General features: G+C 36.6%; 9 protein-coding genes across 9 annotated transcripts; 6 read left to right on the plus strand and 3 right to left on the minus strand. All coding sequences in view use genetic code 12, as the record gives it.

Moving 5' to 3' along the window:
• Positions 1–189: 189 nt before the first annotated feature.
• CORT_0A01450 (hypothetical protein) lies at positions 190–657 on the plus strand (the record flags this gene model as incomplete). The annotated part of the gene is made up of 1 exon (XM_003865930.1): positions 190–657. One exon carries the CDS (start codon positions 190–192, stop codon positions 655–657), a length of 468 nt encoding a protein of 155 aa, XP_003865978.1.
• Positions 658–910: 253 nt separating this feature from the next.
• On the minus strand, positions 911–1,834 carry CORT_0A01460 (Erg25 C-4 methyl sterol oxidase; the record flags this gene model as incomplete). The annotated part of the gene is made up of 1 exon (XM_003865931.1): positions 911–1,834. The coding sequence occupies one exon, from the start codon at positions 1,832–1,834 to the stop codon at positions 911–913; it is 924 nt and encodes a 307-aa protein (XP_003865979.1).
• Positions 1,835–3,312: 1,478 nt separating this feature from the next.
• CORT_0A01470 (Rad51 protein) lies at positions 3,313–4,419 on the plus strand (the record flags this gene model as incomplete). The annotated part of the gene is made up of 1 exon (XM_003865932.1): positions 3,313–4,419. One exon carries the CDS (start codon positions 3,313–3,315, stop codon positions 4,417–4,419), a length of 1,107 nt encoding a protein of 368 aa, XP_003865980.1.
• Positions 4,420–5,788: 1,369 nt separating this feature from the next.
• On the plus strand, positions 5,789–8,677 carry CORT_0A01490 (Sef1 transcription factor; the record flags this gene model as incomplete). The annotated part of the gene is made up of 1 exon (XM_003865933.1): positions 5,789–8,677. The coding sequence occupies one exon, from the start codon at positions 5,789–5,791 to the stop codon at positions 8,675–8,677; it is 2,889 nt and encodes a 962-aa protein (XP_003865981.1).
• Positions 8,678–10,270: 1,593 nt separating this feature from the next.
• Positions 10,271–13,012, plus strand: CORT_0A01500 (Mcm6 MCM DNA replication initiation complex component; the record flags this gene model as incomplete). The annotated part of the gene is made up of 1 exon (XM_003865934.1): positions 10,271–13,012. The coding sequence occupies one exon, from the start codon at positions 10,271–10,273 to the stop codon at positions 13,010–13,012; it is 2,742 nt and encodes a 913-aa protein (XP_003865982.1).
• An 81-nt stretch (positions 13,013–13,093) lies between these two features.
• On the minus strand, positions 13,094–14,203 carry CORT_0A01510 (transcription factor; the record flags this gene model as incomplete). Its single annotated transcript, XM_003865935.1, has 1 exon — positions 13,094–14,203. The coding sequence occupies one exon, from the start codon at positions 14,201–14,203 to the stop codon at positions 13,094–13,096; it is 1,110 nt and encodes a 369-aa protein (XP_003865983.1).
• A 544-nt stretch (positions 14,204–14,747) lies between these two features.
• On the plus strand, positions 14,748–15,804 carry CORT_0A01520 (Ecm4 cytoplasmic glutathione S-transferase; the record flags this gene model as incomplete). The annotated part of the gene is made up of 2 exons (XM_003865936.1): positions 14,748–14,756; positions 14,812–15,804. 2 exons carry the CDS (start codon positions 14,748–14,750, stop codon positions 15,802–15,804), a joined length of 1,002 nt encoding a protein of 333 aa, XP_003865984.1.
• A 221-nt stretch (positions 15,805–16,025) lies between these two features.
• Positions 16,026–17,654, plus strand: CORT_0A01530 (Ecm4 cytoplasmic glutathione S-transferase; the record flags this gene model as incomplete). Its single annotated transcript, XM_003865937.1, has 1 exon — positions 16,026–17,654. One exon carries the CDS (start codon positions 16,026–16,028, stop codon positions 17,652–17,654), a length of 1,629 nt encoding a protein of 542 aa, XP_003865985.1.
• Positions 17,655–18,159: 505 nt separating this feature from the next.
• On the minus strand, positions 18,160–21,465 carry CORT_0A01540 (Sln1 hypothetical proteinistidine kinase; the record flags this gene model as incomplete). The annotated part of the gene is made up of 1 exon (XM_003865938.1): positions 18,160–21,465. The coding sequence occupies one exon, from the start codon at positions 21,463–21,465 to the stop codon at positions 18,160–18,162; it is 3,306 nt and encodes a 1,101-aa protein (XP_003865986.1).
• Positions 21,466–21,883: the final 418 nt, after the last annotated feature.

Raw genomic sequence — 21,883 nt, forward strand, 5'->3', positions numbered from 1 at the left:
AGACTGTTGTTGGTTGTTGTTGATAAAATGTCAAATGTTAATTTTAATTTTTCTTAGCTTTCTTTTGCATGAACACAATTTTGAGAGAAGAAAAGAAACAAAGGATTAACCACATTGTGGATACTCAATTATCATCAAGAACAGGTCATCCCAGAGAAGAAGCTCCCAACTTAGAATCTTCCCAGCAACATGTCTTCCACCGGCTCCTCTTCTTATAAGTATATGTTATACTTTGTCGGTATACTTCTACTAACCCATTCAGGATATTCAGCATTTGAATTCCATAAATACGCAATACACTACACTCATCACCTTCATCAAAATACCCAAGGTAGCAACATCACTAGCCAGTCCGTATCTTTACCATTGGACATATACATTGAAGCTGTTGTCGGATTCATTGTAGTCATGGTTGGCGCACTAGTATCAATTGAAAACCCAGTCCATATATCAGTGAAAGATAATGATAAGGTGGTTTTTGAGGAGCTGAAATATTTGAGACCAATTGAGATGAAAGATAGTTTGAAATTGGGGGATGCTGTTGGTATAAATGCATTTGAGGAATTGCAACTGAGATTACCTTTCATTGATATTGTGGCAAAGAGAAAAGAATATGAGAATTGGGTTAATGAAGAGAAATCGAAGTTGGAATCATAGTTGCGTATCTAAGGGAAAAGAGGTGTATAGTTGTTGATAAAATAGCAATTGAATAGATGTGATTCTGTAATAACTTTGAATTAGTTTATAAATCTATAAATATACAATTTGCATACACCTTGGGATATATAGACTGGAGGAGTAAGAAAACTCAAACCATTAGTAAAATTAATAGCCAATGGCATATTGAATTGACATGTTTCGGAATAGACAAAAGCAAATTAAAACTTGTCCTCTCCTATGCTCCCCAAACTTATATGGTCTTTTTCTGCAATTTTTCAGCTTGTTTTCTTATCTTTGCTTCTCTTGCAGCTTTACCCTTTGGACCAGCTTCAGTTTCCAAAAAGTAATCCCACCATCTAAAACTAGATGAATATCCACCAATGAAATAATGATGATGTTCGTCGTGATGATCAGCACCCGCCCAAAATGGCAAGAAATGATGTAATGACCAAGGGAACTCATAACCCGAGTGAGAATCAACAGCTTGAAACAATCTCAAGACAATCCAAACTGAAACGGTAAATAAATGCAAGTTTCCCGTGATGATACACCACAAGATTGGAATACCAACTGTACCCAAACCCAATAAGGCAACTTCAACTGGATGAGCATATTCAGCTGCTAATCCAAAAGGAGCAGCATATCTGTGGTGCTGTTTGTGGATATACTTGTAAAAAACGCCATAATGTAATCCACGATGAAACCAATAATGCCAAGTATCTTCCAATACAAAGAAAACCGCCAATTGTAACAACATTTGTCCTATACTTGGGAATGGAACATTAAAAGAGATACCAATTTTTTGACATAATGGATGGAAAAACCAAATGGGAAACACTTCAACCAAGAAATGAGACGTTAAAACCAGTTTTAAACATTCCCATTGTTCTTGATCGCTAGGGATTTTTTCATCTTGAATCTTCCATTTTCTAAAATATGGAATTCTGTCAATTATAGCCCATGGTAAACATCTACCAAAGTAGAAAAACTCATGAGTAACGAAGAACAATAATCCGGTAGCAAATAAATCATTATTCATGTAGTAATAGTAACTGCCCCAAAGTTTTTCAATAAAGTTTAAATTGGGGACTTGATTGAAGTTGTTGTAGGCATCCATAAAGGAAGTTCCATTAGAGAACAGGGAATAGTCGTAATATACTTTACTCGATGACATTTCTTCCTAACAACACGTTTGTTGGCTATGTGTGCGTTTGTATGGCTGTGTTATGGGTTGAGATATGGTTGAAATACCTAAGGAAGCGTTAGCAGGTGTTGGAATAAGTAAAAAGTAGCGAACTGAAATGAACTCTTGTTGAAGTGTTATTCCCTTTGCAAGAAGAATAGTTCTTTATAGAAAGGAGGGAAATTTCAATGCGATTTTATATGATGAGAGCGTATCTCGGTTTTTTTATTATTTTTTTTTTCTTACTGACAGAGACAGGCGCATTTGAAAAAAATAAAAGAAACGAGAAAACCAATAGAATTAAAAGACAACAATATGACTTTTACATTGGGAACGGCAATGACAATAGAGTACAACATTGAAGAGTCTGCTTAGTTCGGTACACAATTTCTATCAAGCCTTACACTCTTTTTTTTCAGATCCATTTGCATTACTAATACACCCCTATCGTATTCCTTACTTCCATGGATCTAGTCTTTGCATTATGTTAGCTACGTTTTTGTGTAATAAAACACAAGGTAGTGTACAGTTGCATAATATGTTTACTTTTGTTTCTTTGCTAAACGAGAGTGTGGGTATTTCTATACGACAAATGAAATGCTATACGATAGATAAAATGCTTATCTTAGCATAATAGTATATAAACAAACGAGTACATCCAATTACTTTCTTTTTCGTTGCTGTGTTACGAACCGATAACAGATAGTACCCTTTTTATCTGAGACAAGTACCTGGAGTATGTCGTTAAAATTCAACCGTGGCTCTCTCGTTTCATTCGAATGTTTTCTCCTCACTCGTATAAACTGAATTTCACTCTAACTTGACTTTTGGTCTCACATTATTTGCTTTAGCTGTGCCACATAAAGTATTTTGATGTCATAAATGTCGCATCTCCGACATTAAGAATTTATCACCGTACTTTGGTTTACTTGTAAAACTACAACTATAATATTCCTCTCTGAATTGATTTTTTCATTCCAATTAGGAACAAGATTTATAATTTGGTTCCAAATGAGTTAGAAATATCAAAACAACACATCTTCCGCGACTTAGAAAATTCCTGAAAGGTTCAACAAAGAAAATTCATTATACTTTTTATACTTTCCTCTATCTAAGGAGGGCCAAACAATCTTTAACAGTTCACACAGGGAACCACAGGGTAGCCCTCCATTAATGCCATGTGGTTTCAGCTCTAAAATACTCAGCACATTTCGATTACACTATCCGTGTCTTGACTATGAGCAATTCTCATTGTGTTGACACCATCTGTATCAGTTGATGGATCTTTTTTTTATTTTTTGCAACCAAATTTGGTTAGAGGCAAAATAATCAACAAATCGGTAGCGTACATACAAATTTGTTAAACCAAAAATTTAGAAAACGCGCGAGGTCTATTACCAAACGCGTAACACCTTTTCTTCTTTACACGCTAACACACATATAACGTTATAACATCATCACGTTGAACCATGTCGCAAACAGAAGTTGAGTTACAACTGCAAAGACTTGAAGCATCTAATATTTCCACTTCATCCGCAGGACACGATCACAATATGCAAGTTGACGCGGGTGCAGATCACGAAGAAGAGGAGGAAATGAACGGGCCATTACTTATAGAACAACTTGAAGGTAATGGTATTACTACATCAGACATTAAGAAGTTGAAAGCTGAAGGGTACCATACTATTGAATCGATTGCTTACACTCCCAAGAGACAATTAATTACCGTTAAGGGTATTAGTGAAGCTAAGGCAGAAAAGATTTCCAATGAAGCTGCCAAATTAGTTCCCTTGGGGTTCACTACAGCATCTGAATTCCATTCAAGAAGATCTGAGTTGATTTGTTTAACCACTGGATCCAAGCAGTTGGATACGTTGCTTGGAGGTGGTGTTGAAACTGGATCTATAACTGAAGTGTTTGGTGAATTTAGAACTGGTAAATCTCAATTATGTCATACTTTGGCAGTCACATGTCAATTGCCAATAGACATGGGCGGTGGTGAAGGTAAGTGTCTTTACATTGATACTGAGGGTACTTTTAGACCCAATAGATTGGTGTCCATTGCTGAAAGATATGGACTTAGTCCTAATGATTGTTTGGATAATGTTGCTTACGCAAGAGCTTATAACGCCGAACATCAATTAAATTTATTACATTTAGCAGCACAAATGATGGCAGAGCTGAGATTTTCATTGTTGATTGTTGATTCAATCATGTCATTATATCGTACTGACTATGCTGGTAGAGGTGAATTAAGTGCACGTCAAACATCAGTGGCCAAATTCATGAGAACATTGCAAAGGTTAGCTGATGAATTTGGTATTGCTGTGGTAATTACTAATCAAGTTGTTGCTCAAGTTGATGGTATGTCAGGGATGTATAACCCCGATCCTAAGAAACCTATTGGTGGAAATATCATTGCTCATGCTTCAACTACTCGATTGTCATTAAAGAAAGGTAGAGGGGAACAAAGAATTTGTAAGATTTATGATTCACCTTGTTTACCGGAAAGTGATTGTGTATTTGCTATTTATGAAGATGGAATTGGTGATCCAAAAGTCGAAGATGATGAGTAAGACTAAAGAAATAGTTGGCTTTTGATTTATTCTTAGTGTATAGTTTTTGTCGTTGGATCCATCTTGGATGTGTTATTTTTTTATATTTATTTTGAATTCGTTGTTTATTTTGTTCTTGATGTATTTCTGTAGAGTGTGTACGTCGTGAGATAGTTGGAACGACTGAAGCGATAAGTTGTTGAGTGTTTTGACACAGGAGACAGTTTGCAATCTATTGTGAAGTGTGTTTTGTATACAGTCCAACTGATCTTTTAGATAACTTTTTTTTTTAATTTTTTATTTTTACAAATTCTGTGACTGAAGGGACGAATGGAATCTTAATAAGTCAAAAGAACAATAAAAATAAACAAAAAAAGGCATTCGGCAATTAATGTCCATTGAATTTCTATTGTTTTCAACTTTTTACCTTTTAGTACTCTATAAGAGGCTTTTACTTTGGTTTCGTTTCCTATTGTAGCAACAATTACATCACTATTCTGTTATTTTGGGTCCAGGCCCTTTTTAAAAGGAGAATGCATAATAGACGAGCTGTTGTCCTATACTAATTTTACTTAAACTTTTGCTTTGTTTGGTTTGATGCCATTGGAGTGGAATGTGTAAATTGCGATCTTTTTTTTTCTTGGAGATTTTAGAGTTACAGACAGACATAGTTTGAACGGATTTAGTTTGTACTGTAAATTCACATGTGTAGAGACATATTGTATCTTCAAAGGGCCATGTGGTATTACGGTAAGGTATAGTTTACCAATTTGAGATAGAGAAATGGTAGTGTACCAACAAGCTACATACTGTAATAAGGCGAAGTCATGCACATCTTGCACCATTCGTTCTCCAGCTTTGTTTGTGTAATGGTTGGTATGATGAAAAATTTTTATCTTTTCCATCAGTTGGACGTTTTATACATAAGTACACTACCTTACATCCATACTACAATATATAATATATTCACGTAGTTCCGTAACTAACCCTATTAGCATCCATACATACATACTAAGATAATTAAAATAATTAAAATAAAAAGTAAAGAATAAAAAAATAAATATTAAACGTAACTTTCAACAAAAGAAATCAAATAAATCTCATACGCTTTGGATTGACAAAATTTTTACCACCCTTCTTCAATAACCAAATCATCGGATACAAAGAGACTAACAGACCACGTTGAATTAATCATTGAATTGCATTACTTCTATCATAACATACTAGCTACCCAACATACATCACTTGTTTGTCAAAAATCACCTCAGTTTCAGATAATTGAAGTAGAACCACGGTCACGCATCCCTTGCAGCAGCAACATATATCATCTTCCCTAAGTACAGTCAATACTTCTCTATAACCCCAATAACTGCAAGTACTACCGCCAACCATGAAATACACGGAAAAGGCAAAAGTAAAAATATTGCCAAAACCGGCACCAATTGCTCATTCACCCCAAACACCATCTCCGTTGGTGTCGGTATCGCCCAGGTACGCGACTACTCCAATCTTACCAGCACCTAAACGTTCAAAATCTGCTGCTGCTGTCACTTCATCAAATGCTACTACTGCCAATGCAGGTCCAGAGTTAAAGAGACAAAGAAAAGCCAGTAATAGCGTGTCTCCTCGCGAACGTAATAATAACAAATCAGAGGATTCACCTAGAGACTCCTCACATAAACAATCTAAGCAAACAGGACATAGACCAGTTACTTCATGCACATTTTGCCGTCAACACAAGATTAAATGTAACGCACTGGATAACTACCCACAACCATGTCAGAGATGTGAACGAATGGGATTGAAATGTGAGATAGATCCTGAATTTAGGCCTAAAAAAGGATCTCAAATACAATCATTGAAACTGGATGTTGATGAATTGAAGGCAAAAATTGATCTCTTAACTAAGAATGAGTCTCTTCTAACTCAAGCGTTGAGTCAACATAATATGGGGTTCATCAATCAAACATCTTCACCTCATGTTCAACCACAACATCTGCCACAACAACAGACTCAATTGCAATCGCAATCGCATACTCCTTCACATCCACAGCCACAAAGAAGTAACCTGTACCCAAATCCTGTTATTAGCCCTATGGTTTTACCATCTTCATCAACTTATGCACATAGTCCCAATATGTCACCTATTTCATCGGTTACCAAAATACATCAAAGCCCTTCATTAATGCATGATAACTCAGATAACTCACCTTCTACAATGAGTAATTTTGAATTGAAGGAAGAAAACTATCAACCAATTTCGGAATTTGTCTTGGGTGATGTTACTTTGCCTTTGGCCAAAGCCAATGAATTACATCATCGATTCATGACAAAGAACCTAAAATATTTCCCAATTATTAATTCACGTTCAGCTACTGAATTGTATCATAAATCAAATTTATTATTTTGGGTTGTTATATTAACTGCAAGTTTAGGTGAACCTGAACCTACTTTATACATGTCCTTAGCATCTTTAATTAAACAATTGGCAATCGAGACATGTTGGATCAAAACCCCAAGATCAACTCACGTCATTCAAGCATTGATTATTTTATCTATATGGCCGTTACCTAATGAAAAAGTACTTGATGATTGTTCTTATCGATTTGTTGGATTGGCCAAGAACTTGTCATTACAATTGGGATTACATCGAGGTGGAGAGTTTATTCAAGAATTCAGTCGTAATCAAGTTAGTTTAGGTCCTGATGCCGAGAAATGGAGAACTAGGTCATGGTTGGCATTATTTTTTTGTGAACAATTTTGGTCTTCTTTATTGGGACTACCACCGAGTATAAACACTACTGATTATTTATTGGAGAATGCTAGAGTTGACCAATCGTTGCCAAAGGAATTTCGTTGTTTGATCTCGTTATCGATATTCCAATGTAAGTTGGTTAATGTTATGGGAATTAGTGTTACTAGACCTGATGGGTTGTTGGAACCACTGAATCGTGCTGGGTCATTGAATTTATTGGATAGGGAGTTGGAGAGGTTGCGATTCAAGTTACAAATTGAAGAAGGATCTCCAATTGAAGTGTACTATCTTTACATAAAATTGATGATTTGTTGTTTTGCATTCTTGCCGGGTACTCCAATTGAGGATCAAGTGAAATATGTCAGTTCGGCCTATTTATCTGCCACTAGAATAATCACCATTGTATCCAAAATGAATCAAGAAACAAGTTTAATTGAATTGCCAATATATATTCGACAAGCAGTTTCATATTCGGTTTTACTTCTTTTCAAATTACATTTATCAAAGTATTTATTTGATAAGTATGTTGATTCAGCAAGACAATCTATTGTTACTGTTCATCGAATGTTCAGAAACACGTTGAGCTCCTGGCAGAATTTACAAAATGATATGTCAAGAACAGCAAAAGTTTTAGAGAATTTAAACATCGTATTATACACATACCCAGATCTCTTCCTCCAAGGAGACAAGGATGAAGGATCAAGTATTATATCACGAATGAGATCACATTTGACAGCTTCGTTGTTTTATGATTTAGTTTGGTGTGTTCACGAAGGAAAACGAAGAACTGCATTGGATAAAGGTAAACCACCAAGTAGGAAAGTTGAACCTCATGATAAGAAATTACTTCCCTTGCCATTTTATAATCAAATTACGAAGGACGATTTCACAACAATCACTACAACGACTCCTAATGGTACTACAATCACAACTTTAGTGCCCACTGATCAAGCCATGAATCAAGCCAAACTGAATGCCGGAGATAACAAACCATTGGAAATTAATGGTATTCCATTATCAATGTTGGAAGCAACTGGATCAACCAGAGATATAATGAATGTACAAGAACCAGAATCACAAATTATAAAGAACGAATCGCCAATGCCACAACAACAACAGCATCAACAACAACTGTACCCTCAGCGTTTGCAATTGCAACAAGCTACACCCATATTAGAATCTAGTGCACCTACTCAACAACAACCGCCACAGCTTCAATCACAGCAATTACCTCAACAACCACCATTCCAATTCGGTCAATCACCACCACCACAAAGCTACTTGCCCACAATCGAGGAAGTAAACGTTAATGAACAATATTCGGTATTTAACAATGAGCAACAACAACATCAACAGAATCCACCAACACAACCTGGCGAAGGAGGAGCTAATGTAGCTGGTGCAACCGGTTCATTTGTGTCCCAAATTGATTCTTTCTTCCAACAACAATCAAATGGATGGATGGATAATCAGGATGATGATTTTTTGGGATGGTTTGATGTAAACATGTTGCCTGATCAGTAAAGAGAAGATTTAGATTGATGTTCTTGTATATATCTTATTTTTATATTATTATTTAGATTAGTTTAAAAATGATGTTATGATGAAGATATTGGCGTAGCATAGATAAGCAGCTTATGGGAGGACTCTGAAATGCATAGCTGAAGGAATTGTTTCAAGATGAACTAGCGTAGGTTTGGTTTGCTCTGTCAATATAAAGCAGGTTGAATCGATACTATAGAGTAATTGAAAATCTACATATCAATATTTCGTCGACCAGTCTAACACTTTAAAATAAACTCTAACCGATTTTTTACAATTTTCTTATAATTCTCCAACAAAAAGACTTGCAGGATCATTAGACACTTCACCAAATCAATCACCCAATATAAAGATTATGTGAACATTCGTTGAGAGCAGTTAAAAAGTTTTCAACGTAAATTCTCAAATATTTACGTTCTAGAAAGTGACACTGAAATGAAGTGGAATTTTCACACCTTTATGATACAATTACTCTAATTATACTGGTGTTGAACGGAGATACCAGTCTTTATTTAATAGGCTCAATTAGAGGCATTTAACCAAAGATCTAAAAGAATGTAGTATTTTCTTCAAAGTAGGTTGGTTAGTTGGCCTCTGATTTACGTCGTGACAGTTGCCTCAAACAGAACCAAAAGCGAACTTTAATGTAACCATGATGCTTACAAACAATAATCACTGGCATTCCTCAAAGGTGCCACTGAAACTCAAACTACATACTTGGTCACAGATATAGTACACCAAACCCCCAACCTGGGCCCAATCAAACCCTAACAAGTTTATTGGGGTAATGAAAATAAAAGTACCAACAAATATGAGCCACGCTGGGCTCTTTATCATGGCAGAAACTACAACGCCAGTTGAAAGGTTGCCAATCTATGATATAAATACCAGTCAAAGCGTGGGCCATCTGACTTTCGCTTTTGGTCTAGTCAATTCAGAACGATGCAGCGCAAAATATCTCCCATCATTGTATATACCACTTTTGTGGTATCAGTCAACTTGAATGTAAAGGTGTCGTAACAACTAAAAGTAAAGAATCTCATAACAGTATTTCTAAACTGAGACATTACAGTTTCCTCTGCAAAAGACTAGCTCCTTCCCCACAAGAAGCTTTCTTCATCTAGATATGCTCTATCAAAAGATAGTTCTGAATAAGATTCAGATGTGTGAAAAATTAATGATTAAACCAAGATAACTTTTGAAGGCTGATTTGTTCCAAGAGCAAATATAGAAGAAGAGGAGGAATTATAATAGTGATATAACATATAACACTGCTCTAACAAAAAGAATTACGTCTCTACTACAACTTCTAATACCAGTAAGTAACTGTGTCATGTATACTTTCAAACACATGTGTGCAGTTCTTCAATCCAATCAATTGTTAGTACTTGCACTCATTTATTCCCAATTAGGAAATCTAATTTCAATTTGGTAGTGAGTTACACTCTGTTTGTGTATTATAAAACGCGTCTACTTACTCTCATAAAATCTTTTTCCCATAACTAAACACCATCAATTGAATTTACAACCAACTGCTACTACTACTTCTTCTTCTTAAACAGTGCCTTATTCAATATGTCTAATTTTGTTTCATCACCTGGTGTAATACCATCAGATACAGCTCAATTACTCAACTCACAAATATCATCATCATATGGAAGAGATGTGTCTACTCCTGCTCCCAATACAACAACTGGGCCCATTATGTTTTCAGAGAATGGAGCTACTACATTAGGCCTGCAACTGCAGCTGCAACTACAACAAGCTAATACACAACAAAGACCAATTGTAGCTGGTAGAAGAAGACAAAATGCTGCTCCCAAAGTGGTTGATGTAACGGGTGAAAAAGTTCGTGAAAGTTTTGAAAATTTTATTGAAGAATTTGTCGATCCTGAACAATTGGATAATGGATGGGATGGGAGGATTTACTTGGCCCAAATTGAATCAATGAAGACTTTTGAATATAGTACATTGTACATTAATTATCAAGATTTAATGTCCAGAGAAAATGGAGTGCTAGCTACTGCTATATCGGAACAATACTATAGATTCTACCCCTTTTTGCTTAATGGATTGAAACGACTTTTAAAGAAATATGCCCCACAATTACTTCATACTAATTTGTTAGGACAAGTCGAAAACGATGAACCAGAAAGTGAAAATAGTTTGTCTACAACTAGTGCTGCTTCAAATGAGAGAGTTTTTCAACTTTCATTCTTTAATTTACCAATAGTACAAAGGATTAGGGATGTTCGTTCAAATAAAATTGGATCGTTGATGACCATATCTGGTACAGTTACTAGAACTTCTGAAGTTAGACCTGAGTTGTACATGGGAAGTTTTACTTGTGATATGTGTTCAGCATTGATTGAAGGTGTGGAGCAAATTTTCAAATATACTGAGCCTACTTCATGCCCATCTTGTGAAAATCAGTCGTACTTCACTTTGAATGTTTCTAAGTCATTGTTTATCGATTGGCAAAGAGTTAGAATTCAAGAAAACGCCAATGAAATCCCCACTGGATCAATGCCAAGAACATTAGATGTAATTCTTAGAGGTGAAACAGTGGAAAGAGCTAAACCTGGAGACAAGTGTAAATTCACAGGCTGTGAAATTGTTATTCCTGATGTATCGCAATTGGGTTTACCTGGAGTTAAACCACAATCCATCAAGGAAAATAAAGGAGGTTCAGAATTAAATTCTGGAGTTTCTGGATTGAAGACCCTTGGAGTTAGAGACTTGACCTATAAATTGGCATTCAATGCATGTCATGTGTGTTCCATGGTTAATAAAGTTGGTAATGAACGAGATGAAGATAATGATAACTCCGATGCTTATTTGCTTTCATTACCACAGTCTGAAGTTGATGAATTGAAAGAAATGGTTAAAGATGAGTATATTTATGATAAATTGGTACAGTCTGTTGCGCCAGCTGTATTTGGCCATGATACTATCAAAAAGGGTATCTTATTGCAGCTCCTCTCTGGTGTTCATAAACAAACTGTTGATGGAATCAACTTGAGAGGTGATATCAATATCTGTATCGTTGGTGATCCTTCCACTTCGAAATCACAGTTTTTGAAATACGTTTGTGGATTCAGTCCACGTGCTGTTTACACCTCTGGGAAAGCATCTTCAGCAGCTGGTTTGACTGCTGCAGTGGTGAGAGATGAAGAAAGTGGTGAATATACCATTGAAGCCGGTGCATTGATGTTGGCGGATAATGGTATTTGTGCTATTGATGAATTTGACAAGATGGATATCGTAGATCAAGTGGCAATTCATGAAGCTATGGAACAACAAACGATCTCCATTGCTAAAGCTGGTATTCATGCAACTTTGAATGCTCGTACATCCATTCTTGCTGCAGCAAACCCAATTGGCGGCCGATACAATAGGAAAATTGGTCTTCGATCAAATTTAAACATGACAGCTCCCATCATGTCAAGATTTGATTTATTCTTTGTCATTTTGGATGATTGTAATGAACGTGTTGATACTCAATTGGCATCACATATTGTTGACTTACATATGCTCAGAGATGAAGCTATTGATCCACCATATTCAGCGGAGCAATTATCAAGGTATATCAAATATGCAAAGACATTCAACCCCAAGATGACTAAACAAGCTAGAGATTTCCTTGTTACTAGGTATAAGGAATTGCGTGATGATGACGCACAGGGCCTTGGTAGATCTTCATATAGAATCACAGTGCGTCAGTTGGAGTCAATGATTAGATTGAGTGAAGCTATTGCTAGAGCCAACTGTACTGAAGAAATTACACCTGATTTTGTTGCTGAAGCGTACGACTTGTTGAGACAATCCATTATCAGAGTTGAGATGGATGATATTGAAATGGAAGATGATGAACCACAAGAGGGAGAAGCGGACGCAAACGCCATGGATGAGAATGATAGTGCCCCAGCTTCCAGCTCCTCCAAAACCGATCCAACAACAATATCATACGATAAATACGTCTCGGTGATGAACTTACTCGTCAAGAAAATTTCCGAAGATGATAAAGCTGGTGGTGAAGGCTTGTCGGCTGATGAATTAGTTGAATGGTATTTGCTCCAAAAAGAAGAAGATTTATCTAGTGAAGCTGAATATTTACAAGAGAGAAAGATTTCCTACAAGGTATTAAAACGTTTGGTTAAAGATAGGATCTTGATGAGTGTTTCTAATAATGAAGGGGATGATGAAGAGGCAGGAACTACAACTTCTTCGACAAAAACAGTCTATATCATTCATCCAAATTGTGCAATTCTTGATTTCTTTGAAAGAGATGAAAGAGAAAGTGAACAATCTACTTGATAAAACTTGTTCGGTGACATTTGTCTCTCTTTTATCCCCCTTTTGTGTATTATTAAATAAATTGTTTTCATGTTTAAATACCTATGTGGCTGTAGTTTTCTGTTTCTTATTCTGAGGTGGCCCTATAAGTACTCTAAATTTAGTTTGGTGTAAATCAGCATCCGTTGAAGACCCACCAACACCAGAACCACTAGCGCCACTACTATCAACATTGGTGCTCTTTTGAGATCGCCATTCAGTAGGTTGGGTTTGAGAAGCACATTCATAACAATGTTCAATAAACGCTTTGGCATTAGGGAACATCCTTTGGCACGATCGACACCAGCCCGGTTCATCAACGCTTTTAATCACAGATCCTCTAGAGTTTGTACCATTATTACTTATCTCCACAGAGCTACCTTCACCAATAGGTAATCGTTTATCACGTACATAATGCACCAATTTCAAATGTCGCTTTAAGACATCTAATCGATTAAAAGCGCCTCCGTTCTTGTGGCATGTAGGGTCGTTTTTCCAATAGGGGCAATTGTATTGTGGTGCCATGTGGGATTTGAAGTGACGCGTAAGATCTGATTGACGTGCGAATGACCATTCACAGGATTCGAATGTGCATTTGAATGGTTTCTGCTGGTCATTGGTAGTGAGCGAGGCAGTGGAAGAGGTTGTGGTAGATGGTTTGGTTTTATGTGGGTGTTGTTGTTGCTGTTGTTGTTTAAGTCGATCGTGTGCTGCTTGTACTCCTGAATGGTGGGATTTCTCCAGCTTGGTTTCATTTGACGCCGGCTTTACGTCATCTTCATCATTATCATTGTTATTGTTGTTGTTTCTCCCCGCAGTTCCAAAATCGCCCGATTCTAATCGTGATAAAGCACTGGCTGCAATATTGGTCGTCATGGCCCCAACCGAGGAACTGCCATTAGATTGTTGTTCTCTAAATGCTGGTTCATAAGGTAAAAAAGTCGTAAATGGTTGATAATCGCTACGGTAGACTGATTGTAGACTAGCTAATGGTGGTAGTTTACGTGAACCTGTAGCTGTGGCGGATGATGCAGCATCAGTGGAAGTGGTCTTGTTTTCTTTGGAGGATGACGACGTCTGTGCCTCTTCCTGTCGTGGTTCTGATTTTACTGATTCTTGGTGAAGTTGTGGGTTTATTTTATCGTCAGTTGTTTCTTTTTTAGTAACTGTCATGTTCGATTATGACGCTGAAGTCTGTAAGTACTCTAAAGGAAATGGGTATTCTGATAATTTTTTATAAAATTAATGAGCCGCTTATGCTGAGGATTGAAAATTTTGTATTGTGTGTGTTTTTGTTTTGGATTTGTCTGTCACTCTCTTTCTATTTGGGTAATAATGTACACGACTTTAGATGTCGTATATTACTAAGTTATGACACAGCAATCAACAACTAAAAGCAAATCCACAGTGTCTACTACAAAAGTAACTACCACAACAACGTTTTTTGTCAGAAACATGACTTTAGTAAGCTTCTTACCATATAGGTCCCAATGTATTTTATCTGAGGTTTTGGCTATTCAAGAACTCTTTCTGTGACTTTAGTTTTTAGTAATTGAGTACTAATGTCCTGCATAAAAGCTTCCGATTTCTTTACTCCAGACTTTCCCTAATTTACGAAAAATGCAACAACGACAAAGAGTCAGTTTCTTGGGTTTTATATAAACTCATTCGAACCTTTAACTTCTAATTCATTGATACTGTCAATTGATTAACTACAATGTCTAAAGTATGTCATTTCAACCCTTGATCAGTTTCGTATTTAATACTAACTTTCCCCATGGAATATTGAAATTTTAAAATTTGCCGATGAAGATGGTAATTACAAGAGGAAACCATCAGTCTTTCGGGACTGGATTAGCACCAAACCTGGATCGCGCTTTCCACCCGAAGCTGGTAGGTACCACTTGTATGTCTCGTTCGCTTGTCCGTGGGCTCATCGTACTTTAATTACGAGAAGATTGAAAGGTTTGGTTTCTATCATTGGTTTATCGGTTGTTCACTGGCACATGGATGAAAAGGGTTGGAGATTTCCCACAAAAGAAGAATTGGAGTCATTGCCTCAAAAAGATGACATCTCCTTGGGAACTCCTGATCATTTGTATGGGTTTGAGCGGTTGAGAGAATTGTATTTCAAAGCTGATTCAAACTACAATGGAAGATTCACTGTACCAGTCTTGTGGGATAAGAAGGAACAAACAATTGTCAACAACGAATCTGCTGAGATTATTAGGATACTCAACTTTGATTTTAACTCGATTTTGCCAACAGAGTATGCTGAATTAAACTTGGTTCCGAAAGAGTTGGAATCCCAAATTGACGAATTGAACAGCTGGGTTTACAACAACATTAACAATGGGGTGTACAAAGCCGGTTTTGCTTCCAAACAAGAAGTTTACGATAAAGAATGTCGCAATGTCTTTGCTCATTTGGATAAAGTTGAGACATTGTTGAAGGACAACAAAGAACAAGACCGTAAAAATGAATTCTTGTTAGGTAATAGATTGACCGAAGCGGACATTAGATTGTTCACAACTATTATTCGTTTCGATCCTGTCTATGTCCAACACTTTAAATGCAATATTGGTATGATTAGAACTCATTATCCCAACATTCACAATTGGGTTAGATTATTGTATTGGAAGATTCCCGGGTTTCAAGAAACAACTAATTTTGAACATATCAAGTACCACTACACTAAATCTCATGTCAAGATCAATCCTTATGGTATTACTCCATTGGGTCCTGTGCCAAACATTTTACCAATTGATCAATAGGGCTTATTTATAGTCCTTATTTAGCTGAATTCTAAGCTATTCTTGTGAGGTTAGTTTTATATCTTTTGTAAAATAACCCTTTTCTTAAAAAGTGTAGTTGTACCCTTTTGATGCCTTTGGGTGGGTGGCAGCAAAGATCTGCAGATTTTGTGTCACATTGATAAGATAAACAAAATTCGATCCAAAAACAACTGACTAACAGACATATCACTTAGCCAAAAATGATGCTCAGTACATCGTCACTTACAAACTTCCCCGATGAAATTATCCACAACATTCTCGATCAGGGTATCTTGACGCGAACTGATCTCCACAAGTTTCTATTCAACAAAACAACCCATCATATTGCTCAACGTATACTCAACAAAAGAGTACTTGTTCATTTATCAGTTGGTAAACGGCGCAACTATGAAAGCTCGATCACAACACCTTACGACTACGATACCACTTGTGACCAACACATATACTACAACTTCTCTACCGTCGAATTGTTTTTACACTGGTTGGCTGATCATTATAATTTACAAAATTACATCATTCAAATCTTCATTGAACAATTTGATCTAAGTGATCTAAAGGCATTGAAACTTTTACGTGGCAAAAACTTAAAGATCTACCTTAATTATGAGCATGACTTGTTGAATCTGGCCCCTCGGTTCAACCGACTCATTTGGCCATGCTTTAGAGGGATTTTTAGTTTGACTGAAAACAGAATTAGTGTGGTTATCGAATATGAAAACTTTATAGAATCACCAATCCATTTGAACCTAACAGACATTGAGGAGATCGAGATCCGAAGTTACTTTCCCACAGCTCAGTCCTTCCATTTGATTACCGACATGCCATGTTTGGCCAAAATTGTGATTAATAATAGCAGTTTAGCGCCATTGAATTTGAAACTTGATTGTCGTGGTGATAATGTTGAAACTTTTGTAATTAAAGGCCCAGTCGAAAGTTTGGTTCATGTGGGTAAGTTCTTACAATATGATTGTCATCGCATTAGGAATTTAGTGGTCAATCGATGCAATTTACACGATTTTCATTGTCATTTTTTGAAGCATTTCAGCCCATCCGGATTGCCAAGCTTGCGTAAATTGGACTTAAGTAGCAATGAGTTCGGAAGTTTGGAGAATATTAATTTACAACTGTACTTCCCTCGATTGCTTAGCTTGCAAATCAAATTTGAAATCCACAAGACCAACAAGTTCAGATTTAGTAATATTCAACTACCCTCAACATTGCAAGTGCTCAATCTACAAGACAAGAAGATTTACAGTTTCAGCATTGCCATGGGACCAAAGCAATTCAAAAGTTTGGACTTATCCTACAACTACCCCTTGGATTTCCACTTCAACAGTATCGATGAAATTGATTCACTAAACTTGTCCTACAACAGATCCATATTATCATCGATCCATCGATTCAATCTTGATGATATTGCCAAATTTATTTTCAGCAAAGTTGAGCAGTTGAATCTACAAGGGTGTAACATAACAAATGAAGATTTGGAAAGTTTGGAACTACTACTAGCTTCCCCCATACAACAACTGCCTAATGCACCACTTTCACGACTTCACATCCTAAATCTATCAAATAACAAATTGAGTAACTTACGATGCTTCAATTCCAAATCTTTCAAAATGTTACCATTGCAACAGGTTGATTTATCCTTTAATGCATTTTATTCATTAAGCAAGTATAATTTCCCACTAACTTTAGCTAATTATCCTAACTTGTTGAAAATCAATTTGACAGGCAATTCACGACTACTGAGAATTCACTCGAGCAATGACGATGAGTATCCTAAATTGGAAACTATGTACACTTCAATTCGACCAAATTCAATATGAATGAAGGAACTTATGAACTAGCTTTTGCAAAAAATATAATTTTCATAGTGAAACCATTTATATTGTAGAACATTAATGATCAATAGAACGACGATCTACATGTTTCTTTTTAGTCTCTCGTATATTCAAAGTAAGATCTGAACGAAATACTTTCATTTATAGCTTTTTGGTAGCAATTACTACCTCGGTAATCACCATTCAATCTTTTATAAACGATTTAGCAAAGTTTTGACAATATTTGGCAAGTTGCGCACAAAATCCAATTTTATCAAGTTGCAGCCAATAAAAACTGCGGTTGGAAGAGACGGTGAAAGAAGTAACAGTCTCTGGAGAGATGACTTACAAGAGTATACTGGGATATATTGAACCAGAAAAATGACACCTGTTTCTTTAGTACGTAATTACGACATCTAAATAGATTGTACAGTGAAAATCATCTAAGATCAATTTTTCATAACAAACCGACCAAAGATTTCTTGGAAATTATCTTCATCTGTTTTATTTCTCACAGGAAATAAGAGCTCTTTTGAGAATGACCCGATACTGGGGTAAGTACTGAATCATGCAACAAAATATTAGTATTCTTGCTAATGACACTGAGTAAATTATTTCGTTTTATCGGTTTAGATAAAAATCCATTCATTCCACAATTTAGACATTCTTTTATATTACTCTCATCAGCAAATGCTGTGAGAGCAATTATTGGATTCGAAAAATTTAACTCCTGTCGTATCTTAGTAACTGCTGTAATACCATCCATTATTGGCATTTGAACATCCATAAATACCAAGTCAAATTGTTGCAGTTGTTGTTCCTCTGTAGGGTCCATTGATTGCTCAACTAACTCAACCGCTTCAGCTCCGTTTGCCGCCATTACCAAATTGGTGAACCCTTCTAGTTTCAACATCCTTCTGATGACTTCTTGGTTCACTTGATTATCTTCAGCAACAAGAATCTTGATATTGGATAAATGATTGTGTGAAGTAGGTGGTATGGTGACTAGCGATTCCGTGGGTGTAGAAACTGTACTATGAGATACACTGTTTCCCCCACCAACATCGGAAGATTGTGCTGTACCAGTTGACCCCTTGGAAAATGCAATGGTTGATGGTTTCAACTTTAAGGTGGATGATTTACGACAATGGGTCAATTCGATCTCCTTTAGCTCCTCATCAGACCGGATAATATCATCCTCAAATGCAACTTTTCTATTCAATTTTGAGTTTGGATTAAATTCATCATCACAAAAAGATTCAAGATCCTCGGGTGGAATCATAATCTCTCCTGTTTGTGGTAATGGAATAGTCAACGTGAATGTGGATCCTTTTCCAATTGCTGATTTCACAGAAAGTGTCCCTTTCATCATTGTCGCCAATTGTCGACAAATACTCAACCCCAAGCCAGTCCCGCCATAACTTCGACTCAATGTTTGATCCCCTTGAACAAAGGGTTCAAAAACTTTCTCCTGTAATGACGGGTCAATACCTGACCCCGTATCACGAACTTCAATTTGTATAACCCATGTCTTTGGATGGTGTATGTTTTTAATCTTGTAGGACTTTCCATGGGTCATTTCATTCTTATTCAAAGTATGGTAAGACTTGAAGTCTTTGGCGTCTGGTATAATATACTCTGATTTGATGTCAGATACCTCTTCCAATTTTTCAAGTGATGATCTTGGTGTTGGTGATTGCTTCGTGGAGAACTGTTGCTCGAATAAGGCATTTTCATATTGGATGGTCGAAAGGGTGACAATACTCAGAACATCATCAAATTCACTACCACTTTTTGGATCGAGTGGTTTGTTCATTGAGAAATTTGGTGGATTTTGCTGCACTAATGTGGAATCGGTGTTATAATTCGAGGGGCCCGGTCTTTTGTTGCCATGCACTAGACACACCTTAGTATAATCACAAGCTGCTGATCTATCATGGTCATAGTCGCCAAGCAATTTGAAAATAACATCAACGGACCCATCAATCGGGGTAAACTTGAGCGCATTAGATACAAGGTTCATGATTATTTGAATAATTCTATTTGAATCCCCATATAGTATTAACTTTCTGAATAGGCACGGTTTCACCACAATTTGAAACTTAACTCGCTGATCAACAGCTAGCTTGTTAAAAATTGAATTAATTTGGTACACAATTTCGAGAATTTGGAAATTTGATTTCTCCAATTTGGATCGATTTAGGGTGTTTTTGGAGTATGTTAACAACTCGGTTAAGATATGAAGTAACAACTCACCTGAACGATATATCAACTTCAAAGATTCGTGTATTCTTTCTTGATCATCTTCTTCCATTGCTATCGACGTCATTCCTAGGATACCATTTAAAGGTGTTCGCAACTCATGTGATATGTTGGCAATAAATACTGTTTTGGCTTCATTTGCCGCTTCAGCTTGAATTTTAGATGCTTCCAACTCTCGCGTACGAAGCTTGACTCGATCTTCTAACAAATTGTATTGCTTGTCTAGTTCCTCTGTCATTATATTAAATGCTTCCGACAATTCAGTCAATTCATCTTTGAAAAATTTCTTTGAAGTTTTAATGCGTGATGGTAGTCGTATCCCATTTGAAAAACCCGAAGTAGTCGAAGTTGCAGTTGATGTAACACTATTATTTCTTGAATCATGAGCTATCTTTTCATTCAATATCCTCTCTTTTCGGTATTTTGATATGTACTCAGCCGAGTTTTGCAACTCAGTAATCGGTCGAATGAACCACACAGCCAAGGGGAATGTGATCAAACACATAAATACCGCAATACCAAAGACAACACCAATGATAATCTTTTTCAACTTATTTACAGGAGCATTGAATATCGATTTTTGTTGTATCACAACGATTGACCATAAAAGATTATTCTGCATGATTTGTCTAAACCCAATAGCAACACTATCACCCGAATATGATTTGACGTCGGTCGATGTTCCAGAGGGTGACCGAATTGCCGTTCGCACTGAACTTGATGTGTTAATGTTATATACCTCACCTGGCCTTAGTAATGAATTTGGCACAGGAAATACCAATTGAAATCCAACTGCAGCTTCAGCTCGTTGGCTAGAATTTAGGGTATCCACAAGGTCAGTTAATCCCCCATAAAGAGGTTTGACGGCAATGACATTGTAATCTTCGCTTGTCGAGTTTAACGCATCTTGAATTGCTTGTGCACTGGCAATAATCGACAAATATCCCGCCACATAGGGTTTGTCAATAATGATGGATGAATTGGTGTATACAGGTAGTGTAACTCCCATAAAATATGGACTGTAGATATCTGTTGAATCATTAGCCAAGGGCCCGGTAAAGTAAAATTCCGACTCATTTGAATTTAGTAGAGCCGGTGGGATCGAGCTATTTTGTAGCAAGGGAAACAAATTATCCACGGCATGTTGAGATACTATCGTTGCGTTATTGTATGAGCTGGCCAGAACCTGCAAGTCCAAGTTGTATAGTCGCGCGGCAGCAAAAGTTTCAGTGGATGACATGAATTGATCTAAGGTATTTTGAGCACTCGCAAACACTGCATTGGAATTATTCCCTGCCCTGTACTGTGATAACGGTGTCGTTATCGCATCAATAGTTGAAAGCGTTCCAACTTGGTAAGCAATAAATGCCAAAGCTTGTTCCACTTGGGTGGATTTTAACTGTGAAATGACATATAATCGCTCTGAACGCAGCAGGGTCAAATTCTTGCTAAAATATAGTCCAGTTACAATGCCTAGTATCAAAAGGGAAAATAATGAAGCAAAACAAACGAGTACTATGAGCTGCGGTCGTATTCCAATTTTAAGCCTTCTCATTATGACTCTGTGTGTGGTGATTAGCTTAACAGTGCGGAGTTTAAGCTCTGACCTTTATTATGTACATCCAAGTAGTGACTAAGCGACTTTGAGGGAGTATAAGTCGGTGGTAAAGATATCTTGTATATATAGCTGTCGTAGAATGATTTGCTTATACAAGCCTTTTATTGTTTGGTCTCTCGTAAAATGAAACAATAAAAAAAAAGAAACGGAATTACTAATTGATTTATATACCAAAATAAAAAAGGCTCAAATAAAGACAAAAAAATGAGTTCAATATAAGAGCGATATTATTTTGACTAGTTGTTTATTATAATAATGTACTTTGAATATGTGAGTTTATGCTGAAACTCTTTTACCCGCCAAGAAACTGACGCCAATTACTAATTACAGTCCTTCTGCTACCAACCACTGTGCC

Source organism: Candida orthopsilosis (genome assembly GCF_000315875.1).
Source record: "Candida orthopsilosis Co 90-125, chromosome 1 draft sequence".
In the NCBI taxonomy this organism is placed as follows: Eukaryota; Fungi; Ascomycota; class Pichiomycetes; order Serinales; family Debaryomycetaceae; genus Lodderomyces; species Lodderomyces orthopsilosis.